Source organism: Meles meles, chromosome 12, assembly GCF_922984935.1.
Source record: "Meles meles chromosome 12, mMelMel3.1 paternal haplotype, whole genome shotgun sequence".
Classification (NCBI taxonomy): Eukaryota; Metazoa; Chordata; class Mammalia; order Carnivora; family Mustelidae; genus Meles; species Meles meles.
The window spans coordinates 6,603,720-6,629,169 of NC_060077.1; the positions used below are offsets into that span (position 1 = coordinate 6,603,720).

The following is a 25,450-nucleotide window of genomic DNA, read 5'->3' on the forward strand; positions in this document are numbered from 1 at the left end:
TACCCAGAAGAAATGGGGCTTGGGAGGGTTAGGGAAGCAAAGGGGTCAGGAAAAGGACCAATCCTCCCCAGTGAGGAAAGACACAGGGGTTCTGGATGGTTCTCTCCACAAACCAGAACCAGCAGCAAGATGCTGAAAGACACTCAGCCAGTCGACACACGGGCCACACATGCTCGCACACCCAGCAGAGAAATGACACAGCACGAGGGTAATGCATGAATACACAGAGAGAGACACACACACACCGCGACACCAGATGGAGAACGCAGCCCGGGCCGGACCTGGGTGTTCATTATCCCCTCACCCACACAGAGGGGCTGGCGGAGTTACATGACGTGGGCTGCGAAAGGGGGAGGCCAGCTTACTAACCGCCCCGCCTTGAGGGGGTCCAGGAAGGGACACCTCCTTCTTGGGGGGGGGGGTCTGCACCTATCTCCTGCTCACAGAGGCAGTGGAGAGCTTGTCGGCTGCCTCAGCCCCCGGATGACCCCAGGAGTTCGCTCAAAGGGAAATGAGGAGTTGAGTGTCACTTTGTTAGTGGTGACAGCTGGGGGCTCCCTCCTTGCCCTGAGCATGGTGAGGATGCCAGCCGGGAAGGGTGCTTGGGATAGAGCTGGAACCTGGGCTTGAACTGGGGGGCTCAAGCAAGATGGAGGGGTTCTCTGCTGCCTCCCACCCGCCCCCACTCCCCCCGCAGCCCACAGATCACCCGCTCCAGGCCAGACACAGGGGACACATTTCTGTAGCTGCCCGCTGTGTACATGCCGCAGGTGCACACACTCACCTGGGCCACAGTGTCCCCAGCTGGGCCCCCCGTCACCCCTTGGTACCCCAGCCGTACCCCATTTCTCCAAACCTGGGGGAGCGAGAGGGAATTGAGAAAGTAACCAGACTGTGAAGTTTTTTCAACTGGAGTGTAAGTTTAAAAGCCCAGGCTCAACACCGGGGCAGACCTGAGTTCAGAGCCTCTCTTTGCTGTCATTTCTACATGACTTTGGACAACTAACTAACGAATGCCCTTCCCAGGCTTCTGGTCTGTTGAAGGGTTACCATGAGGATCAAAGGCAAATGTATTTATATACACACACATAAATACATCAAGAGCGTACCTGGTCAGTAAGTGTCCGCGATGCTTCATCTTTTGGGATTTTTCTGCATTCAGCAAATACTCATTGAGCAGCTACTGTGTGCTCACAACAACCCTGAGGGCACACAGTCCCCTCTTCTTAGTGTTTCCCCATTAGGGTTGCAGGCAGTCTGTGGAGTACAGATGTCCTCTCAAGTTTTGTGTGGACCCATGTCTTTGGTGTTTGATATACCCCGTTGCCTTTATAATGGTTTGTCATGTGTCCCTCGGAGCCGGGAACAAGTTGATGGTTACCAAAATGGTCAGAAAGGGTGGTATTGGCGGCTATTGGCGGCATTCCCCTTCTAGTGGGCTTGTTGTGGGCACTTGGGGAGGGGGTGGGGCAGAGAGCCCAAGGATCCGTCCTGGCTGAGCTCCTGACACATGAGTGGAAAATGAGGGTAAGACCCAGAGAGCCGAAGGCTACGAGACAAGTTGGAACGGTGACTCTTCATGATGGGAGAGATAAGAGATGAGATCGTGATTTCTGCCTTTTGATTTCTAGGCTATCAGTGGTTTCCCCAGGGAGACTGTTGGTCTCAGGGGGCTTTGATCATGGGAGAGGAAACCAGGCACTTTGCAGCTAATGGGGAAGGGCCCCCATCCCCTCAAGGAGGAAGGATTTCATTTCGAGGTTGCCTTCCAAACCCCAGTGTCTTGTGGCTAGACTTCTCAGTTGGCTGCATTTCCCGTCTCGGTTTTGAAGATGGCGCTGGGCGCCCCACATCAATCTCTGTCTGGTAGCTTCACCCCTCCTTTGTTCCATCTCTCCAGCACAGGTCTGACGGGCTGGCAATGCCCAGAGAATAGTGCCCAGGAGTTTGCGTCACCTCGAGACGCATCTAGACGCATCCACCAGACACTTCTCCTCCCCAGTCTGCCTGACCTGTGGCTTAGGGACACGTCCCACGGCTTCTCCTGACGTCTGCCCGATCGACCATCACTTCCTAGAGAACAAGGAGGAAGGCAGACGCATGAAATCATGCCACCGATGGCCGGATGGGAGTGAGTGGGTGACGCCGAGTTGACGTCAAAGACGGAGAGGACGCACCCAAGAGCAGCTCCTTCTTGAGCCTCCCCGAGCCACCAGCCCCCCGCTCTTCCTCTCGGCACGGTGTAAAGCCTGGCTCCTCCTGGTGAAATCATCTTGGCTTGACCTATTTTAAGTCTTCGGACCCCCGGACACCAGACAGCATGGAGAGTCAGGTGTTCAGTGTTCAGCAGATCCAACCCAACGTCATTTCCGTCCGCCTCTTCAAGCGCAAGGTGGGGGGCCTGGGCTTCCTGGTGAAGGAGCGGGTGAGCAAGCCACCCGTGATCATCTCCGACCTGATCCGAGGCGGTGCCGCGGAGCAGAGCGGCCTCATCCAGGCCGGCGACATCATCCTCGCAGTCAACGGCCAGCCCCTGGTGGACCTGAGCTATGACAGTGCCCTGGAGGTGCTCAGGGGCATCGCCTCTGAGACCCACGTGGTCCTCATTCTGAGGGGCCCTGAGGGCTTCACCACTCACCTGGAGACCACCTTCACCGGGGACGGGACCCCCAAGACCATCCGGGTGACGCGGCCGCTGGGTCTCCCCACCACAGCCGTCGATCTCTCTCACCAGTCATCAGCCAGCAAGGAGCACACACCGGCCGTGGACGGGACCACGGGGCCTGGCAGTGGCCCCCAGCATACCCATGACAGCAGGCAGGAAGCAGGCTCACTCTCGAACACCAACAGCATGGTCCCCAGACCCCCAGGCCAGGACCCCACCAAGAAAAGCACCGGGGGCGCCCCCCAAGACAACCAGAACAGTGAATTGCTCAAAGAGATAGAGCCTGTGCTGAGCCTTCTCACCAGTGGGAGCAAAGGGATCAACGGAGGGGGCCCTTCCAAGGCAGAGACAAAGGACGCGGAAGTCCAGGTGGACAGGTAAGTGCCGCAGGTGTGTGCGCACGGGCGTGTGTGCATGTGTGTCCTGTATGAAAGCATGTCCTGCAACTCGGTGTCGGACCCAGGAGCCAACCTGAGCTGTTCCAGACGCCCACCCAGACACATCCGCTCGCCCATCTTGCCTCTTTCCCTTAACACTGCACTTGTAAGAGCGGAATGGGCGTAACTTTAGGCCTGTATCTCTTGTCGTGAGACCCAGAGCTGAGAGTCATGGTAGCTGATGCCGTGTCTTCCAGCAACCCCTCAAGGTGGGTATTTTTGTGATCTGCAATTCATGGGGCAGAAGACTGAGGCTCAGAGGGAAGGGGCCTCTCCCGGGTCATCCAGTGAGCGAGAGGCACGTGTCCGTGGCAGCCTTGGCATAGGGTGAAGGCTGAGGTCCCGGGAACTGAGAGGGGATGAGCTGAGGCCTGACCCAGCTGTCTCCTTGTGACAGCCGCTTGGAACAAGGGAGGAATCAAAGTAGAGGATTGGCCCCAGTTCCCCCGAACTGGGCTTGTTCATGTTGTGCGGGAGCTAAGACCCATGTCCCGGTCCCCCTGATTCTGGAGAGGAAGAGAACAGGCAATGCCCACATGGCAAATGCAGGGGAACTGGGACCTGGGCGATTCTAGCACCTTCGTTGGGGAGGAATTGGCAGGTGGGCCAGGGGGTCAGAGAATAGTGGGTCCAGAGATATGAGAGAGAGGGAAATTTCTCTCTGCCCCCTTCTTAGGCTGTCATCTTAGATTAGCATTAACCCTACAGCCCCTCCTTCTTATCCACCCCCACTACAGGGGAGGCTCAGGTGTGGAGCCACCCAGAAACCCAGGCCAAGGTTTCCCAACCCTCTGTGCAAGGACCCCTGAGTATCTGGAGAGCATGTAGAGGTTCCCAGGTTGTCCCTCAGGGACCTGGATTAAAGAACTCTCCAGGCCCGTGCACTGATTCATTTAACAATTGTTCGTTGAAGGTCTACTGTGGCCAGACACTGCTCTGGGCACCAGGGGTAAAGCAACGAATGGGACAGACAAACCCTCTGACCTTGCGAGTGAGTGAAATAGACAAGCTCCTTGACCTTGGGGAGCTCATAGTGTGGTGGGAAAGACGAAGAATAAATGAGATCAAGATGTTAAAATATGTAGGCCATCGGTGATACGTGCTAAGGAGATAAATGGAACAAGGAAGGGGTCGGGAAGTATGGGGAGGGTGAATTTCAGAGAGAGAGGCCGGGCAGGTCTCCGGGAAGGTGACATTGGAAAAACCCAGTGGAAGGGGAAGAAAGACGCTTTGCAGCTTTATGGAGGAGGGCCATTCTAGGCAGAGGGAGCAGCAGGTGCCAAGGTCCTGAGGTAGGAGTGTGCCTTATATGGTGGAGGAATTGCACAGGAGCTAGTCTCCCTTCCTGATGGGTCAGCTCCCAAACTGCCTTTTGGGGGGGGGCTCAGTCTGTGGCACCCCATCTCAGCCCACCGTTGCTCCCTGGAACTTTTTTTAACTTTTCCCACCTGGGCAAAAACCAAACCAATTCCAGCAAGACATCAAGAGGGAAGACGAGCCTGTATCAGAAGCCGCCAGGCATCCCCTGCTTCCCTTTGAGCTCCTGTCCTCCATCCTGCTCTCTTCTGTCTTCTGCGCATTCCTGGGGCAGCTTGGAGTCTCCCTCATACCTTTGGTCCCATCTCCACAGGAGATAGTGTCTTGGCCCCAGTACACAAGACATTGTGTGACCATCTTGGTGGGGCAAGTGTCAGGGAGCCCCTATCATCCTGATCTTCCTTTCCAGAGCTGGAGGCCGGGATTTGTCCTTGGGGCTGTCTGGTTTGCAGAGATCTGGGGCCTGGTTCACCCACGACTGAGCACGAGACCCCCACCCCAGGCAAGAACCCAGTCCTCAGAGTCGCTGCCCCCTCTCGGGGCTCCCTTCAGCGGCACACGCGGGAGAGACAACATAGTCTTGACATAGCTTCTGGGAAGCCAGCAGCTGCCAAGTCTCATTCAGTGGATTTAAATCCTAAAGCAATTGGAGAATCCAGGTTCAGTCATTGGCCTAGTTTTTCTGGGACACCAGCCAAAGTGACTCCCCTTAAAGTTTCCTGGGTAGACCCTCTCCCTCAACACCCCTTCTCCCAGGAGGAGCAGCAGGAAGCTGGGTAAGAGTGTTACACCAGTGTTGTATCTGGGGCCCTATCTAGCGTTCCATACACTTGGTTCTGAGTCTTGGCTGGGCGCAGGGCGGACATGGGGTCATGAGTGTGGGAATTCCCTGGGGCTTTATTTCAGTCCCATCCCAGACCCAGGAGCCTGAATCTCCCTGTGTGATGTGGAGAAGTCCCCGGCAGGTCCCTCCCCATCCCAGAAGCCAGTATGACCCTCTCCCAGCTGACGGGGCAGGACACACAAGCCCGGTGCGGGACACTAGGATTGGCAGAGGTCATGAAATACAAAGGACTTGAACGGCAGCCCTCTCACAGGCCAGGCCTGAGGGGCCTCTCCAAACCCCAACTCAGAAAAGCAGGCTTTGCTTCCCCGAGGGTGGAGGGAGGACATGCCGGTCTGATGTGGGGTCTCCTCCAGCGGACCTAGTTTCCCCAACTGGGAGGCTGCCCCGAGCTCTTGACCCGCCCTCATCCATCACAGCCTTCATTCCAGTGACCAAAAGGAGCAGCAAACACCCCTTTGGAGAAGGCATAGTTTGGAAGAAAGTAGCCCAGGGCAAGTCCAGGGCTCCATGAACCCAGCTGAGGGAAGCAGTTCGAAGGATGAGTATTGTCTGATGCTAGCACGGGGTTTCCCTGGCTTGATGGCTTGTACCTGTGCTGGACTCGGAACTTTCCCTCACCCTGTGCCACTTTAACGAATATTTTTAAATGCCCCTTTTACTAGTCGGAGCAAATTCATGGATCGTATAACCTACTCACACTTTACATTTTTTAATAAATATAATCCCTAACTATTAAAGAAAGGACACCAAGCATTAAAGTAATTTATTGTAGGGGTGCCTGGGTGGCACAGTCAGTTGGGTATCCGACTCTTGGTTCAGCTCAGGTCATGATCTCAGGGTCGTGGGATCAGGCCCTGTATCAGACTCCCTGGTTAGCGGAAAGTCTGCTTCGGTGTCTCTCTCCCTCTTTCTCTCTGCCCCAACGCCCTGTATGTGCTCTCTCTCTCTATGTCTCTCAAATAAAAAAATAAATCTTTAAAAGAAAAAAAGTGATTTACAGTGATAGAAGCTATAATGTAATAGGTCAGTATAATGTAATAGATCAATTTGCCCCTACGCATAGAATTAGCCTGCACATGACTGTGTCAAGTGTGTCGTTTCGGCAACTCAGACCCCACCAGTAGGGGCGTCTTAGTGATGTGATGATGGGATTTTCCAAAGTGGTGACCGGACTCCCGATAAAACGGTGTCCGGTCTTTATTTGACCCCGTGGTGGCCTGCAAGGAACATTCAGGGTATTTTAAAGCCGTGTTTATGTGTCCGACCCAATTGGAATCTTGGCTCCGGAATCAAAGCTTAGCTTGCTTTGGATCTGGGTGGATGTCCCAAAGGTGCGTGGCAGCCAGGCCCCGTCTTCCCTGTGTGGGTTTGTCCCGGGCACTGCAGGATGTCCCCCCACCTCCGAGGCCACCTCCTTCCCACTGTGATGGCAGGAGCCCTCAAGGTCACTGGGACAACCCAGACTTCTGGTTGTTGTAGATGCGCCCACAGGAGTTAGCAGCCTGCCTCCCAGCGGCTGAACTAAATGCTGTGCTAAGTGTCAGCGTCCCAAGTCAGGAAACAGAAGCCCAGAGACAGAACGGTCTTCAGGGTCACTCTTGGGCCTGGCAGGCCTGGGAGCATCCGAGTCCCTTGGAGCACATGGCGGCCTAGAAATGACGTACCCTTCCAGGCGCTTCCCCATCCGGGCTGTTTTTTGGGGTGAGGGTCAGAGCTGGTTTCTGGATGGCCCCCTCCAGGCCTGGAGCCCCACATCCCGGTCACAGGCAGCAGTCTGTGGCTTCTGGAGGGCCAAGCAGAGGCTGGGGCCATCCCTGGCTCTCAGCGGTGTCCTTGACTTTTCTGTTCTCTTGGCCTCATTTCCTTCCTTCCCTCTTTCCTCTTGGACGCAGACCTATTCTCCTGCTTTATCTAGTTCCTTTCCGTTGCGGGGCATCCCTGGTCCTGTTGTTGGGATGCTGGCCCTTCGCCGGGGGGAGATGTGGTGGTTCGTGTAGGTATGGTCTCACCTTGCATCTGGGGGAAGGTGGGCCTGGCGGGTGGTGGCAGCGTGTGGGTGTGTAAGGAAGGGAAATCTGGGGGCTTCTGGGACCTTCTGCCCTTGGGAGCGGTCACTTTAAAATGCTGCGTGTCAGAGGATATCCAGGTTGTTCAGCCTGCTGCCCTGAAGGAGGGTTCTAAAGAGGCCAAGGTCCCCGGCCCAGCATCCATCTGGACCAGCCGGTCAGCCTCGCCCTGTGCTGGGATCACTTCCCCTCCACCTGCAAGGGACTCGGGTCCTTACAGAGTACCTTCCCGACCCCGTGTCTTCGGGACTGGGGTGAATTCAGCTCCCTAAGCGGGCTGTGTGGTTGAGGTCCCCTTATCGATGAGAAAACTAAAACTCTGAGAGCTGGAACAGTTTTGCCCAGAGTCACCTAGCACGGGCCACAGGGTGCCGCCTGGCTTCTCCCTGGACGTCTCACTGTGGGCATCTACAATTAAAGACGAACCAGGCAAGAGAACGTGGCCGGAGGCACAGAAGTCCATTTCGAGCCCAGAGAATGAGCTTAACGGGGGAGAGGAGGTCTCTTGCGACAAGCCTGTGTTTCGTCATCGTGATGCGGGTCAGCCTGTACTGAGCACTCCAGGTGGGCCCGGCCCCGTGTGAAGGTCTTGATATTGATGAGTTCATTTGTTCCTCATAGCACCTGTTTTCCTAATAAGCAAACCAAGGCTCAGAGAGGTGCAGTCCCTTATGCCAGGTCACACAGCTCACAACTGGCAAAGCCAGGACTTGAGCCCGAGCCCATGGTCTTGGCTGCTACCAGCATAGATGGCGGCGTCGGCCACAGCGCACTTAACCGCTCGCCATCAAGCTGCTGAGGACGCTGGAGTACTTATCAGTCTGGAAGGGAGAGAGAGATGAGAGATAGCACCCCCGGAGAGCTGATCTCAGACCAGCCAACAACAGCCCTGACTCCAGGGCTGTCTGCAGTAGAGGAGCTCCTCTCTGGCTGCACTTGACTCATGGCTTTGAGTCACTCTGTTGGCATGGACTCCGATGACTGCCTTTGCACCGAGTGTCAGTGTGAGCTTTCATTCTCATCCTGACCATTTGAACACCTGGGGCTTCCCCAGTCCGTCCTTTCCTGGGGAAGGGAGAGGAGTCCTAGTTATGGAGTCGTTATTCTTGCTTTACCCTCTCTTCTGTCTGTGTCCCCACCACTTGGTCATGTGGGCGCCCAGCCCCTCATTCTAGGGAAGAGCTATGGACTAAGCCCACCCAGCCACCTGCTCACCCCAGACAGCCTGTAACCAGGGGGCTTCTCACCATCTTTCATTCCACAAATATTTATTGAGCATCTGTTCTGCCCCAGATACTGTCCTTGGAACTGGGGAGCCACTGATGAGCCTCCGTCATTAAGAAGTCATAGGCAAGAAGGGAATAATAAACAGGTAGCCTCAGGCAATCGCTTTAGAAATGCATGAGAGACATGGAACACTACATCAAAAACTAATGATGTACTGTATGGTGACTAACATTAAAAAAAAAAAAAAAGACATGGTGATTTGAAGAAACAAGTCTTGGGGTTAGGTTTAAAAAAAAAACAAAACAAAAACTAGATCAGAGAGTCAGAGAAAGCCTCCCTAAAAAGGCAACATTTATACTGAGGCCAGAAGGTGTGAACCATGTGAAATCTAGGGAAGGGCATTCCTGGCAGAAGGTACAGCAGGAGCAAAGGCCCTGAGGCAGGAACAAGGTAGGATGTTCAAGGAATGGAAAGAAGGTCTGTGGGACGTGAGCGTAGTGAGTAGGAATAAAGAGGTAGGCAGTGACATCACATGTGGGCCGGGACACTAATTCTGCACCCCGCCATGCCATCCCTGCCCCAGCCACTGTCTCGGTTTCCCCTGCTCCTTGCTGCAGTAACAAAGATCACAAACGTGGTGGCCTAAAACAGCCCGCATTTGTTCTACAGCTCTGAAGGTCTTAGGTCTGGAGGCTCTAGAGGTGAATCTGTTTCCTTACCTTCTGCAGCGGCGAGAGCTGCATTCTTTGCCTTTCTTGGCTGGTAGCTCCTTCCTGCCCCTTCAGAGCTGGCACGCGGCCTCTTGCCTCCAGGGTCACATGGCCTTCCTCTCTTATGGCAGATCTCCCTCGGCTTCCTTCTTCTAAGGACCCGTGTGATGGCATTTAGGGTCTACCCAGTTAATCCAAGATCATCTCCCCGTTTTCAAGATCCTCAACTTCCATCACCCCTGCGAAGACCCCCTTTCCACATACGGTAACAGATATGGGTTCCAGGGGTTAGGGCTTGATGTTTCCCGGGGCCACTTTTAGCCCACTGCACTCGTCCAACAAGCCCCCCTGGAGAATGCTGTGCCCAAGTCCTGGACTGGCCATTACTATGAGGTCTCAGTGGACTGGGTTCAGTGGCCTTACTTCGAGTCCCCCTTTGCCACTCAGCACCTACATATTTTAGAAAAGCCCCTGGACCTCTCTGGGCCTCAGTTTCCCCATCTGTAAAAGTAGTATGTGGACCAGATGAGCCCTAAGATTCCTTCCAGAACTACCATTCAGTTTCCTCCTTAAGGTCAGTAGTGAGCACGTTCATCACAGGCCGGGCTGACCAGCTGACCAGACCCCTCCTGTCCAGCCCACCCCAAAGGTACACTGCTCCATATGACCTCTCCAGAGCATCACTCTAGAGGGAGGAGCTCAGACATCCCTTTAGGTCCCAGGTCACAAACTGGGGATTGAAGGTCCCACCCAGATCGCCTACGAGTTTTATTGGGAGGCCTACAGAGTTTTCTAAAAAAAATGATTTTGTGGCAAAATAGAGAAAGCAAGAGGTTTCACAATGAAACTGATTTCCAGCCTCTCAAAAATAAAGAGAATATCAGAAGAGCTATTAGCATCAAGACTATTCGTGGGGAGACAGCCAGCCTGGGGAGCTGGGCGGGGCCTAGCACGGGCTCTCCAGCTCCCCAGGATCCCGAGTCCGCCAATCGGCTCAGCCTGGACGCTGTAAACACTGGAGTTTGAGGATCCCGTCCAGTTTTTGTGATGTGAATAATTACAGTCCTGATTGTTGCTGAGCCCAGAGGCCCTCACCTCACTTCTCAGCTAGAGCACTGCGGTAAAATTCTAGCTCTCGAGAGCCTAGTCTCCCCTTTCGTCACCTTCCCCCACTCCTGCACGATGAGATCTAGAACAGAGCTTTGCAGAGACCTCAGACTCATTCTTCCACGGCCCCCAAGTCTTCCTGCTCTAACGTCGCTCCCAATATCCGAGACCAGGTGGAGGGCGGACGGTGAGAAGGGGGTCAGAGCGTAGTGCGGTGTCTGAGGAGAGACGCGGCAGGCCCCCTGCCAGGACCAGCTGCTCCTCAGCAGCCTTCTCGCCTGCTCAGGGCGGAGCAGGCAGCCCCCACCTCCAGACTGTGCCCGACGCACAGGCCTGGCCCACCTGCTCCCCATCCCGGGTACTTGGGATCAGTTAGTGGTCGGCACTGGCGTGACAGGCACCTGTGCAAAGTTCCTGTGGCATTGACCGAGGACCCCCACACGCCCCGCCTGAGAGCCCAAGGCCTGGCTCCCCGGAAGCCTCAGTGGGAAGGAGCTGGCAAAATTTTTGGAGGGTCTAGAGATGCCAGACTGACTGTGTGAGCTTGGGGTTGACTGTCCAGCTAGTGAGATGGAAGAAAAGGGGCTTTAGTTTAGTCCTTGCCTGAAAGCACAGAAAATGCTCCCCAAGTGGAAAGTAGAACACTGTGCCTGGTCTTATGAGGAGAAAGAAGAGAGGAGTTTGGAGGACGTTGACATTTCTAACCAGGAAGGAACCTTGCTGTTCCCTGCTAGAGTCAGGCCCATAGCCCTCCCAGGAAGATGGGTCTTCAAGGAAGTCTGTGGACCACATGGGGAGCTTTGGACAATGCAGATTCCAGGCTTCCCATCTAGACCCGCTACCTCAGACTCTCCAGGGGGCAAGTGCCGAGAGATTTTAACAGGCCCCTCGGTTGATTCTGATGCCTCCTCAAGTGTGAGAACTGCCTCATGTGACCACACGATGGCCGTGGGGATCCTGGTCTATCCTGGAAAGCAAGCCACTGGAGGATGGCCTACGCAGGGGGCGATGGATGCCTGGGAAGGGGTAGAAGCCACATATAGAAGGCAGGTTCTTCAGTCCCATCTGGGAACAAGGGGCAACTAGTGAATAAATCCTCATAGACGTAGAGATGGCCATAGAGCAAGGATAGGAGGGACTGCGGGGGAAGCATGAGGTTGGGTCCCCAGCCACAGCTTAGCCAATGCTTCTCACTAAGGGGTACATTTTGCTTCCTCCCCAAAGGGACATTGGGCAACGTCTGGAGACATTTTGGATTGTCAGAACTGGCAGGGACTGTGGAGGGAAGAAGGTTGTTCTTGGCATCTAATGGGCAGAGATCAGGGATGCTGCTAAGCAGCCTTCAGCGTCCAGGACAGCCCCCACAACAAAGAAAGGTCCAGCTCCCCAAATATCAATAGTTCCAGGTTGAGAAACCCTGGTCTAAGCCGAAACCACTCCAGGCAGCTGGGCAGAACCAACATTCGTAGGTACTGGCAAAGGAGAGTCACCCTCCAGGCTTCTAAGAAGTCAAGACAGACCCTATCCCATCCATCTATGGGCTCCCAGTTTATTTACTGAAAGAAGAAATGATACATGAAAGTGACCAGGCTCTCATTCAACAGATAAATACTCAACACCTCTACCCCATTTGGAGGGAAAGCCCAAATCTGAATTTGAGGTTCTTCACCAGGATGTGGATCAACCAAACATCTCCCCCACCACCACTGTTCTCAGTGACTCTCAGCTAGGGGAACAGCAAGAAGGAAACATCTGACTTTCAGGCTTTCTCCACTGCTCATTGGTAGTGCGACCTTTGACAAGTTACCTAATCTCTCTGAGCTTCCGTTACCTTCGTTGTCAATGAAGACACCCGTGTTTAATTCTGACTACATGTTGGGCATTTTACGCTCATGACCTTGTTCAACCCGCAGGAGAGGAGGGGTGTGAAGTGGGTGTTGAAGGTTGAGTAGGAGCTGGTTCCTGGTGGAGGGAGGATGAAAGGGCATTCCAGGGAGGTCAAGTATAAAGTTAAGAGCAGACAACAGGGTGCTCTTTGGGAGGAGGAGAGAGCAGAGATCAGGACTGAGAATGATGGGAGGTAGGAGTCTGGAAGGGAAGCAGAAAATTCCCGAAGTCCTGTGCCCTGTGAACAAGACATGGCAGCTCAGAAAGGGTCTGAGTATCCCTGCTTTTGCCGTCCAACCCCAGAGAACATGCTTTTTCTCAGCAAAAGCAATGAATGCCTCCTTTCCCATGCTTCCGAGACATTAAGTCCTTGGAACTTAATGTTCCAAGTCCTTGAGGGGCCACTGTCCAGTGATATAACCGCCAGCCACATTTAGCTACTTAAATTTCATTAAAATTAGATAAAATTTCGGATTCAGTTTCTCACTGACCACGGGCACATTTCAAGTACTCATTGCCACAGGTAACCAGTGGCTATAAAATTGGACAACGTAGGCATAGAATGTTCCCATCATCACAGAAAGTTCTACCAGACCGTGCTGGCTTAGAGCAACCTTGACTGTTTTATACGGAACCAGCATTTTCCCTTTTTCTGTTTCTGTCTGATCAGCCCGTGAACACATTAGTAGAAAAAGTAACAGCAGGTCGGGCGCCTGGGTGGCTCAGTGGTTTAAGCCTCTGCCTTCCGCTCAGGTCATGATCCCAGGGTCCTGGGATCGAGTCCCGCATCGGGCTCTCTGCTTGGCAGGGACCCTGCTTCCTCCTCTCTCTCTCTCTCTCTGCCTGCCTCTCTGTCTACTTGTGATCTCTCTCTGGCAAATAAAAAATAAAATCTTAAAAAAAAAAAAAAAAGTAACAGCAGGTGCCACACAGCTAAGGGCTCTAAGCTTCACCTTGTTTAACCATGGCTGCAACCCCATGAACTAGGTATTATTAACCTGCTTTAGAGAAGAATCGATGGAGATTCAGACAGCATAAGTATCCAAAGTTGTACAACTTACAACCAGCAGAGCCAAGAGTTGAACCCGATGCCACCCAACCGATAGCCCACCCTCTTACCCAGTAGCTTCCTGGTTCCCATAGGAACCTATCAAGCAGCTAGATCCCAGGGTGAGCAGATTCGCCACAATTAGCCAGATTTTCCCTCAGACCTGGTTATCACTGTCAGACGGGGAGCTGGGAATCTACGGAAATCTACTTCTGATTTTGCTCTTGGGTGAACGAAACAAAACAGCTCAACCTGGGTGTTCCCCCTGGTCCCATATTAAAAATATTCCTCCCCAGCTCATCACACGGGACTCTTAAATAAGTTTGTGTTGACAAAACACTTCAAATGCATTATTTAAACAAAGGTGTTAAAGGCTCTTAAAAAAGGAGCGGGGAGGGTGAGGATAAAAACAGGTCTCCCTGAAGATTCACGACAGATAAGCCATGTGAGCCATGTGAGCCATTTTGGAGTTGCCTAGGTAATTGTTTCCTGTAATGTTTGCAGACTGGCCTCATTCAGCAAGAGAGATTGGATTCCTTGCTCTTTAGCCTCTGGCTTGGGGTAACTCCTTTTTCCTGTCGCTGTTTAAAAACGGAAGGATCTGGGGCGAGCATCAATCAGACCTAGTTTCAAATCTCAGCCCTTCTCTGTGCTTACTGTGGGAGCCCGGGAAACGTACATAACCTCTCTGGGCTCAGTTTTTGCACCTGGAAAACAGTCTGTTGAGAGTAAATGAAGTCACTTCTCCACCAGGACCTGGTATGTTACAGACCCTCCAACAGTATCAGCCTCTCGTCTCTGCTGAAGCCCCATTATAGTCACGTGATATCTTAAGATTGGGCGTTTCAGAGCCGAGTGGGAGCTGAGTGACATTTTTGAGCAGCCATCTCAACAGAAAATTCCTCTGTTTATCACCATGTAGGTAAACCACTGACTTGTGAAATGTCTGTAATCAAGAACCACTCCCAGTGTGTTTTGGTGACATTTTCAAGAGGGTAAAACAGAATGTTCCCTCTGACAATTGCAGACCTCCCCACACAGAAGAGTGGAAGTGGCTGTGACGCAGGCCACCAGCGCTTTGTGCAACACAGCAAGGAAGGGAACACTCGGGACCCTGCCCTCAGAGCTCGAGCCCTGGCTTCCGATTGACCCCGAATGACCACTGGCGCCAGACTAGGGGTTGGGGGAAATGATGGGACCGGGATTATAAATCCCTAAGGCTGGGAAGGTAGAACAGAGGGCTAGGTAAGGGTCAGCCTTGACACCTGGGACCAAAATCAGGAGGGACTCCAGAGCAAGCCACAGTGCCCGAAGCTGGGGAGCAGACCGATGTTATAGTCAGAGTGAAAGTGGATGGGAGGGTTCAAAAGAGGCCCGTTGTCAGGAAGCAGGAGGACAGAGCTCAGAGGGAAGAAGGACAGAGGTGAGGCAGAGCTGGTCAGAAGGGCTGGATTGTGATGTGAAGTCAGTTCCGTCTCAGCCATGACTTCTCTCCATTTTTAGAGGATGACCGGGCTGCGGAACCTAGCGGAGATCGTCTCCTCCTGAATCTGAGTTCAAGAGCAGAGAGCCAGGAAAGCTTTGCAGTTAAGAAGTCAGCACTTAGAGTCAAGAACAAGTCTGGGTTTGAATCCCAACTCCTGCATCCATAGCTGTGTGATTTGGGCTAATGATTTAACCTCTCTGGCCCTCCATCTCCTTATCCAATGAGGATTATGAGGATTATGATTATAGAAAGGAAGATGCTAATGATGGCGACAGTGGAGGAGGATGGAGATGCTGGTAGTGATGGTGATGATGGTACCGATGAGAGTGATTATGGCAATGATGGCTATGCGGAGGAGGAGAAGCTGGGTGGTGATGATCATCAGAATAATGCTGGTGGTGGTGGTGGTGGTGATGATAGTGATGCTGGTGATGAGGGCGATGCTGGTGATATTGATGGTGATGATGACAATAGGAATGATGGTGATCTTGGTGTTGGTAGTGATGGTGATGGTGGTGATGCTGGTGATGGTGAGGATGGTGATAGTGATGATGGTGAGTGACGGTGATGAGGGTGATGGGTGGTGATGGTGATGAGGGTGATGATGATGCTGATGAGTGATGATAACGAGAGCCTCCACTTCAGAATGGCTGTGAACACTGGACTGAGAAACTGTGACCCTGAGCCTCTTAGTGTTTGTCTCACTTACAACATCCATAAAATGTCATTAATATCCATCCCTACCTCACAGAGTTGTCACAAGGATTAAATTAAAACCCTTGTAAGGTGCTCGACACATACATGCTTAATAAACACTAGCTATCATTTTTATGGTCTTATTTATTTTGTTGCTCTGTGCCCCTCATTTTCAGAATCGTTTCTGCTTCTCTTGGCGCAGCTTTCATTAGTCTCATTATTCGTGCTTATCCAGAATTAGGATGACCGATCACCCTGCCCCCCGGGGCTTGTTGTCTTCTCTGTCTGTCCTGCCTCCTACATCTGAAGTTGTCCAGGGGATGAGCCTTCTGTGTTCCTGGATCTTTGAAATGGGGAAGTGAGAAGGGAGGACCAAGGCCAGGTTGTGGCCATCCAGAAGTGATGTCCACAAAGGTGGGTGTGTACCAGCCATCAGCGCCGACGTCAGGGAGCGCACCTCTGTGCTTGGCGAGGGGGCTGCCTGCCTTCCCACATGTTGCTGGTGATTCTGCCGAGCAGCAGGCGGGGCACCCACAGCGTGTTGGCTCTGTGCAGAGTCCTGAGGGTGACTGTAGAAATTCTGTACAGATGTGGGTCTTGCAGACCAGGGCCATCAGCCTGTCCTCCCTGAGATCCTGCCTTTCTCACTTCCCCTACGTTGCCTTCCAGAGGTGTGGATGGCAAGTCACACAAACCGCTGCCCCTTGGAGTGGAGAATGACCGAGTCTTCAGTGACCTGTGGGGGAAGGACCACGTGCCTGTCATCCTCAACAACCCGTATTCGGAGAAGGAGCAGGTAAGCGGGTGGTGCCAGCTTGGCTCCCACACTCCACGGCTCCCTGAACCTTCCCCGGCGTGAAGAGGAGGGGAGGGATGGCAAATGTCAAACCACGTTGGGATGGGAATGAGCCACCACACCTGGAGAGCTCAGGGGCTCTGAGGCCAGGAGCACGCCTCCTAGGAGATGGGTTTTGGCTTCGTTTTGCTTTGTTTATGATCTTGCCATTTTTTCAAAATTCAGTTCTGTTTTCACCAATAGAGGCACTCCCATGCCATTCACATCCCAAATTTAGAAAGTAAAGATACGCAGTAGAAAGTTTTCCTCTCTCCCCGAACTCCAGCCACAGTCCAGCAATTCCAGCAGTATTTATCATTTCTGTGGTTCTTTCCACAATACTTTACGCATAGACACACACACACACACACACACACACACACAGAGTTTTCATGCAAATGAGAACACATTATACATATTTCTCTGCACCTTGCTTTTCACTTATCAACATATTCTGGTGATTACCCCCAATTTGTAGGGGAGGGGAGGCCTGGCTCTTTTTCACAGCTGTATAATATTCCATTGCATGGCTCTGCCATACCTACTGAGCCAGTCCTCCATAATGGACACTTAGGTCCTTGCTGGTATTCTGCCATGACATTGCCTGAATGCCTCACATGGCACATGGGCAGTCTTTTCAACAGCATAAATTCCTAGATGTGGAATTGCTGGCTCAACGATCTTATACATTTGTGATTGGGGCAGAAATGGAGAAATGGCTCACCATAAACGTTGTCCCAATCCTACCAGCTAAGCAGGAGAGCAGTGGTGTCCCCACAGCATCACCAGTCTAACGTATTATCAAACTTTTCAGTCTTTGCCAGTTTGCTGAGGTGTGTTTTGGCAGCTGAGTCAATGTTGTTTCTGAGCATAGAGAGATTTGGCTAGAGATAGGCAGTGCCTCATTCTCACCTGCTTGGGCAGCTCACAGACCAGGCCAGTGCAATCCTATTAAAGCAGACAAGGGGCGCCTGGGTGGCTCAGTGGGTTAAGCCTCTGCCTTTGGCTCAGGTCATGATCTCAGGCTCCTGGGATCGAGCCCCACATAGGGCTTTCTGCTCAGAAAGAAGCCTGCTTTCCCCTCTCTCTCTCTGCCTGCCTCTCTGCCTACCTGTGATCTCTCTCTGTGTTTAATAAGTAAATAAAATATTTTAAAAAATAATAAAGCAGACGAATTTGCTACCTATCCTCTGCACTGCAACAAGTTTTGGGAGGAATGGTGCGTGGGAGGTCAGAACAGGGAAATGGCCCAAGTCGCCTTCTTCTCATTCACCCTGTATGGCATGGGGCAGGTGGCCAGGTTCTGTCTTCTGATGTATCTGGATGGATGGCACCTTTCACTACCAGCTCACCTGAGCAATGACCCAAAGCCTCTCTACATAGCCTCCCAAGGGGAGGAGGGAACATTCCAGAGCCTCAGTGGGGATTGCTTTCCTTAGCAGCTGATAGCTAGCCAGGAAGATAAGGATATCAAGCATTCTTCGGTAGGTCAGAGCCATGCTCCCCCTGGCTAGTGACTCAGCCTCTTGCAATGACATCTAGGAATGCTTGGAGGTGGAACACCAACAGAGACGTCTATTATGCTGTCCTCAAAACTCAGGGCCACACCGTGAGCTGTGAGGGGTCCATTTTCCATTCATGATTAATCGAGCAAATAAAGTTAACATTCTTCTTTGTATTTCCTTTCTTAACTGAAAAGAAAGGGGTATTGCCATAATTCAGATCCTCGCAAGACAAAAGAATAACAGAAAGAGACAGCCTCAGGCTAGATCCAGGCTCTGGACATGATTTGTTAGGTCTGTACTATATTGCCTTAAAGGATAATTTATATTTGTACTTTGAATTTACTGCCAGTGTTTTAAAATTTTTAAAATTTTATATAAGTGTTGTGTTCACAGCTTCTCTTAAAAACGGTGGACACTCTGACCACCTCGAGCCTGTATTCTTATGAGACAATAATCTGCATGGACAGAGCATGGGCTTTCCAGTTTGCCACAATCCTCACCACTCCCTATTGTACCCCTCCCCTTAAGACCATTGTCTGTTGTTACTTTCTGTAACATTAGTGCTATTGATTTTCTTAGGATGAAAGGGAAATATTTTTATATTCATGACTTTGTTATAAGTGGCAGGTAAAAATAGACCAGGAGGTTTGTCTGTTTCAGGAAACATGAGAAGGATTTCTTGTTTTACAGAAATGAAGAATATTCTTATGCTTTTAATATGCAGCTGAATGTTTCATCTTGAAATTAGCTAGCCTGCTTTGCTAATTTACCTTACCTACCTACCTATCCCTTCAGGTGTCAGAGTTTATAACTGCTGGTTTGCATTAACTCCTGAGACCTGACCTACAGAGACAAAGCAGAGAATGCTTTGACCCCACGAGAAAGACCCTTAAAGTCACCGCAGAATTCTTAGCAATGGCAGAATGATGGCCATTTCCTTTTATGCTGCTTACCTTGGCTTGACAGTGATAGCTTAGAAACCATAACCTTGAACTTCAGGCCCGAGGAGTGGGGCTCTCAATATTGGGAATGAGGCAGGAGTGACTAATAAGACCACTGGCCCTCTTTTCAGAGCTTCATGGTGCAATGATCAGTGTCTTGGGTCAGGCAGGCTGCTCTAATTCCAGAATTCCATGAACTGGGTGGCTTACAAAAAAACACATTTATTTCTCACAGTTCTAGAGGCTGGGAAGTTGAAGATGAAAGCAACAGCAGTTCAGGGTCTGCTGAGAGCCCATTTCCTGGTTCATGGCAGGGGTCTCCTCGCCCTGTGTCCTCACAGAGCAGAAGAGGCATCTTCCTGGGGTCTGTTTTATAAGGTGATCTAATCCCTTCCCCAAGGCCCCACCCACGAATACCCCCACCTTGGGGATTAGGTTTCGACATATGCATTTGGGAGTCAGAGGGACTTAAACATTTTGGCCATAGCCATCAGGGAGAGGTGCTGAGAACTTGCCTTAGAGCTCCTCAAAAAATGGTCATTCCCCTTGTCTGGAGAAGGAGAGACGGTGCTGGGCAAGGTAGGAACAATCACATCTTCCTAAGGATAAAACAGTTTTAGAATTGGGAGCTCCTGGATTCATGACATACAGATCAGCTGTGCCAGGAGGTACATTCTCTCCTTTATCACCGGCAAATCCTCGGTGTCGTCTATGACCCCAAAACCACCGGCAAGATCCCTGGCTCGGTTGTCCGTGCCTCAGTTTTCCAAATGCGTCTCAGAGATACAGCTGGAAGTGAGTAGAGATCCAACTGGCTGGTTATATTTGAGTCCCAGCCCCAGTGCTATGGAAGCTGCCCTGTTACTCCCTGCTAGACATCTCCATAGCCACAGTGCTGAGAAACGTTTCCCAGGCCGAGCAAATTAATAGAAAACGTAATGTTCTTCTTTCTTCCCTAAAAGACCAGCGTATATGCCTAGCCTCTCTCTACCTGCTCAAAGCCACTTTACCTGGAGCTCCCGGACAGGCTTCCTTCCTCCCAGTTGTAACCCACATTTGCTGCTTTTTTAGGCATCTGCGGGGGGGTTAGCATTGTTAATAATACAAAGAGAGACCCAGCCACTACCTGCCTCCCTGAGTCAGGAAGAGACAGGGGGAGGTGAAAAAAACAGCTGGTCTGCATTTTCCCCAAGGACGGGGCCAAAGGGGACAGAGTCCAGGGGAAGCTGGGTGGATACAGGCTAGACAAGAGAAAGAACTTCCTGATTCAGAAGACTGTTAGCTCTCTGAAGGAATAGTGAGGTCTGCCCCTTCCTTCTTGATTCTCTCCTCTATCCGGAGTCAAGGAAAATCAGCCACAGAAGCACCTTCTCTTCAGTTGGTCTCTGGAGGCTGAGATGTTCATCTCTATCTAGTGGTGATTTTTCTTGCTAACGGTTTCCGCAGTCGGTACAGCCAGTGAGACTCAAGTCCCTCGTCACCGGAACACAGTGCGTGAGTGACTGTAACGCTCGTCTTCTTTTTCTTTTCCCTTTTTTTAAGATAGATAGCAGGAGCAGGAGCAGGGAGGAGAGGGAGAAGCAGGCTTCCTGCTGAGCAGGGAGCCTGACAAGGGACCTGATTCCAGGACCCTAGGATCATGACCTGAGCTGAAGGCAATGCTTAACCGGCCCGTCTAACGCTCGTCTTTAACATCCCTTTACAAACTCTCTCCGGCCTGGGCTGGTAGATAGAATAAATCGCTCCCCCATCACCAAACCTTTACCTGACCCCTGCCCCATGCGTAGCCCTGGGGTAGAAACAAAGATGACTAAACCTCGCCCTCCCACCCTTAAGACCTTCACCGATGAATGTGGGGAGACAGACACCAGTACCGTGCTATTAATCCTAAAGTACAAAGGGACACAGAACACTGTGGGAACATAAATACCTCAGCAGGTATCAGGAAATGTTTAGCTGAAGAGGTAACATTTGAACTGGGTTTGGAAGGTCATATAGGAATTAAGTAGAAAGTAGGAAAAGGTATTATAGTAAAAGGAACTGCTGTGCCAGATATAGGATACACTGCTTTTTTTTTTTTTTTTCTCTTGCTAAGGATCATTGTTGGACCTCTGAGGTCATCTTCAGTGCTGATACCAGCTGGGACACATACGGACTTTTGACACCATTCTTAAGGCCCTTGACATAATAATCCTCTTAAGTGAAAATGCTACCCTATGTAAATGACTTGAGAAAGTGCCCTTGGTCCATTCTCCCTGCAAAACCTCAACATTTGAATCAAGCTCTTCTCTGCTTCCCTTCTTCTTTTCTTTCTTTCTTTCTTTCTTTCTTTTTTTTTTTTTTTTTTTTAAGATTTATTTATTTAGGGGCCCCTGGGTGGTTCAGTCGGTTATGCATCTGCCTTCGGCTCAGGTCATGATCTCCATGTCCTGGGATTGGGTGAGTTGGGCTCCCTGCTCAGCAGGGAATCTGCTTCTCCCTCTCCCTCTAACCCCTTCTCCCCTCCCACTGTGTGCTCTCTCTCTCTCTCTAAAATAAATAAATAAAATCTTTTTTTTTAAGATTTTATTTATTTATTTGACAGACAGAGATCACAAGTAGGCAGAGAGACAGGCAGAGAGAGAGGAGGAAGCAGGCTCCCTGCCGAGCAGAGAGCCCGATGTGGGGCTCGATCCCAGGACCCCAAGATCATGACCTGAGCCGAAGGCAGAGGCTTAACCCACTGAGTCACCCAGTGATTTTTAAAAAAATTTTTTTTTAAATCTTTTTTTAAAAAAGATTTTATTTATTTGGGGGGAGAGGGGCAAATGGAGAGGGAAAGAGAGAATCTTCAGCAGACTTCATGCCTATGCAGAGGCCGATACGGGGCTCAATCTCACGACCCCAAGATCATGACCTGAGTCAAAATCAAGAGTTGGGTCCTTAACCGACTGAGCCACCCAGGCACCCCTGTGCTTCCCTTCTTATTAGGCCATTTTTTCCTTGCCCGCCTGATTTGCTTTCCGAAGGGGGAAAGGGTGAATTGTGTCCTGCTTCGGGGTCGAATGTCTGTTTTTCAGTTACTTATTAAGCATCAGTCTGCTCCGTGGATGTGAGGGAGGATCTTGGGCCTGGGGGAGGTGGGATTTCCAATACGGCTCCCCTGTCCTATTCAACTCTCTGCCCTTCTCCCCAGCCTCTTGCTGACAGTGGCAATCAGGTAATCAGATAGATGACTGTTACATCAAAATCCCCTTGCCCACCTCATCTGGAGCCTGGCATTTCCTCACCCCTGGGGACACAGGGCTTGCTAGCTGCTTTCAAAATGTCAAAATCTGTTGAGAAGCTTTTCTGGACTATGAAGTGTTAGCATTATCCCAGTGCCTAGAAAGCCCCAAATTAGGAGGCGAGGGGAGGGGGAGTGTTTGTGCGTCCCCAGCGCTCAGAGGATCAGAGTGGGGTCAGGGCGCCTCTCCACCCAGGCACACACCCCAGCTGTCCAGCGGGTGCTGGCTTTGCTGAAAGCTGAAAGCGGGCAGCCAGCCCCAGCTGGGCTGCTGCATCTCAGTGAAGGCAAACCGGCGACACTCCCTGCCTCTCAGCAACAACCCAGCCAGCTGCCGGGAAACATGCACATTAATAACAGCAGGGTAAAAATAACAATAACGCAGATCCCCGTGCCCCGTTGTAGGGCGTGGCCATTCGGACTCTTGGACTCCCCAGCCCCAGCTCTGGGGACCTCTCTGTTTGGGTCTCCTCCTCCCGATGACCTTGGCCAGACAACAAAACAGCATCTGCACGGAGGCTCCGTTTCCTAACAGGCTCGTCCAGTTCTGGGGAGGTGAGGTGTGAGGCGACCACGTCTGTGAGAATAGCAGCTGATAATGTGTGTTGAGCCCTGTCGGGTGCGGTGCTGAGCACCTCAGGTCCCCGGTCTCACGGAGCCTCCCCACCCCAACCCAATGAAGTACTGTTGCCCCCATTTTACAGATGACTAAACTGAGGCACAGAGGGTTCACTTGAGGAAGGTCACGTGACTAGTGAGGGGCAGAGCCCCACAGCCCGCTCTTAATTCTTAAAGGCCCAGCACAGAATGAGGGCTCCGGAAATGTGCATCATTATTGTTGTTGTTGCTGTTATTTCCTTTGGCTGATTACTGTAAGGTTCATTTAAGTACAGTTTTACTGCTCATTGTTGCATGGCTAACGTGAGGCCGATAGGGCAGGAAGCACATCTCCGTGCCTGGAAAGGGAATGTGAGTAGCCGCCGCGTCTCGGTGACAGAGCTGCCCCCCTCTCCCTTTGTGACTCCCTCGTCATCCTTGTCGACCACGATCAAGGCAGCGTGCATCTTTCTGCTGCAGGGGTAGGGGTGATGCTCTAGGAGTCCACAGGGGCCGGCAGCCGGGGTCGACAGTGAGAAGGCCCAGCCCTTGAGGGCCTGAATCCCACACCCTGTGCTGTTACCTGTTAGCTGTTAATTTGAAGATAGTCATTTCACCTCTCAGAGCCTCTGTCTTCCCCTCCCAAAGATGGGTCACCACGAGGAGGAGGACATGTGCAGCGGCATAGCCCCGCTCAGCCACCGAATAGGCATTTGCTAAACATTGCTCATGATGGAAGTTGAGAAGTTCACCGTCTGGGCATTGTCTTTTCATCAAATGGTTGCCTTGACTTCCAGAAACTTCCAGAAACTTCCACTTCTGAGGTGAGCTACAGACCTCACACACACACACACACAGCAGTTATCACACTGTCATATTTGGGGCTTGGTAGCATCACATTCAGACGTTCCCTGCAGACCCAGCGGCGGGTGTCAACAAATTCACTGGCTCTGTCCAGGGTGACCTCTGAGAGTGACCGTTGATTACTCCCTTCTCTGAGCCTCTCTGAGCACCGGAGGAAACTCCTGTCTTTTGAGGTGAATCTCTGTCTGTGGGAGGGAGCCCCAAATCGCCAGCTGTAAACTCCCGTTAAACTCATTATTGCCCCCAGCTCCACCAGACCAGCTCTCCCTTGGCTTGATCCAGTCCAGCCCATGACCAGCACAAGACATCCAGGCTGGACTTCCCCTAAAGCATTTTGTAGCTCCCTCTTTCTCACATCACCCAGTGTTCCCAGGATGCCCTCAAACAGGACACCAAAAAAAGCCTCAACGAAGATACTTTCTGGAAACGGACGTGGAACGGAGCCTCCCTCAGCTCCCAGTGACAGCAGAATCCAAACCTTGCTGATATTTCTCTTCCCTCCACCCACGCCATCACCTGCTGGTGACCCTCGGGCTCCTTCTCAGTCACTTAGCCATGAGACCAGCCCTCCAGGTCCTGCTACCCCAGGTGGGCAGAGCCAGGGCGGAGCCAGGAAGCAGGGCCTGAATTGATGGGGGTTTGGGTTCAGCCGTGCCGGAATTTCCACATATTTTGCTAACTGTTTGTTTTAATAGTGAGTATATTCAAAGCAAGCTGTCCCGACTGTTTCCAGTGGGACAATGATGTCTGGTTCAGGAATCGGCGATACCACTCCCACGCCTATTCACGGCATCAGACCACATTCATGTTCTTTTCCCAGACACGCCACGTTAGGTCAAAGTCCTTTTTCCACCACGCTGTGCAAACGGACACCCCTCCAAACAGAGATTCTCAGAGGCTCATAGGACTTCCATTTTCTGAGTGTTGCAGGATACCTTGTAAGGTAAAAAGCTCAAAACAGGATCGCGAGCCTTGTGCATATTTAGCAAGTTAATGCTTTTAATCAACGCATGCACATGGTACACATGTAATCGAATGGGGTTGGGCCACAAGATCATTACAGGATTTCTTTTAAAGTCAATTCCTCGTGCTCATAGACATTTGGTCTGGTAATGGGAGCAAGTTCAAAGTTGTCTAATAACATCTGGCCACTTTGCAGTATCAGTGCTACGTCAGCATCTACTCAACGACATGACGTACTTAAAGACCCCTTAAAGACGTAACTTAAAGACCCCTTCCCTGCAGAGGCCCTTGTCTACCCCAGCTGTGGGGTTCTGGCTGTGGAGCACTCCTTCTGTAATTACCCTCCACAGAAAACAACCTGTTGAATCGGGGGGCGGGGGGTGGGCAGAGAATCAGTGATTTCGAGCTTCCTTGGAGTTATTATACAGAATGAATCGCTTTAGAAATAATGCTTTGAATACACTACTAGGAAATTATACTGGAAGGCCCGAAACACAGTTGGTTAAGTTTTATAAGTAGCAATTTTTTTCATCGCACAGATGGGTGCCTGCCTGCTTGTTTATGCGTCTGCCGTCCTGGACCCTGACGGGCCACAGCTCACAACCCGGTTACGCTTGCTGCCCATGGTGCTGCTTGAGACAGCCGCGGAGGGCACGGTGTGTGTATCTGGCCCCTGGGGTGCCTGGCGTGGTCCCCAGCTCAGCCCCAGGAGGCTGCCCTCATTTTAGGACAATCCAAGCAGGACAGGCTGCTGCAGGCCTAGAAGGGAGACGCCGTCCCGGGCACCAGTAGTCAGATTCAGAAGCGACTTGCTTCGTGCAGGTTTGGGCTCTAGCTCCTGGATTGTTTCCTAGGGCTGTTGTCACAAAACATCACAGACTGGGTAGTTTAAACAGCAGGAACGTTCTGGAGGCTGGCGATCTCCTGAAATCAAGGTGTTGGTGGGTTGGGTGGTTCCGAGGGCCGTGAGGGAGAATCCTCCCCAGG

The 25,450-nt window shown here is 51.7% G+C and overlaps 1 protein-coding gene across 1 annotated transcript in view; it reads left to right on the forward strand.

Annotated features, from left to right (window-relative positions):
- Positions 1 to 25,450, forward strand: part of NOS1 (nitric oxide synthase 1) — a 111,440-nt gene that overhangs the window by 22,158 nt on the left and 63,832 nt on the right. Inside the window, exons 2-3 of the mRNA XM_046025871.1 lie at positions 1,901 to 3,042; positions 16,163 to 16,289. Of these exons, the coding sequence (XP_045881827.1) occupies positions 2,321 to 3,042; positions 16,163 to 16,289 (849 nt within the window). The 5' untranslated portion in view covers positions 1,901 to 2,320. The remainder of the gene's footprint in view (positions 1 to 1,900; positions 3,043 to 16,162; positions 16,290 to 25,450) is intronic.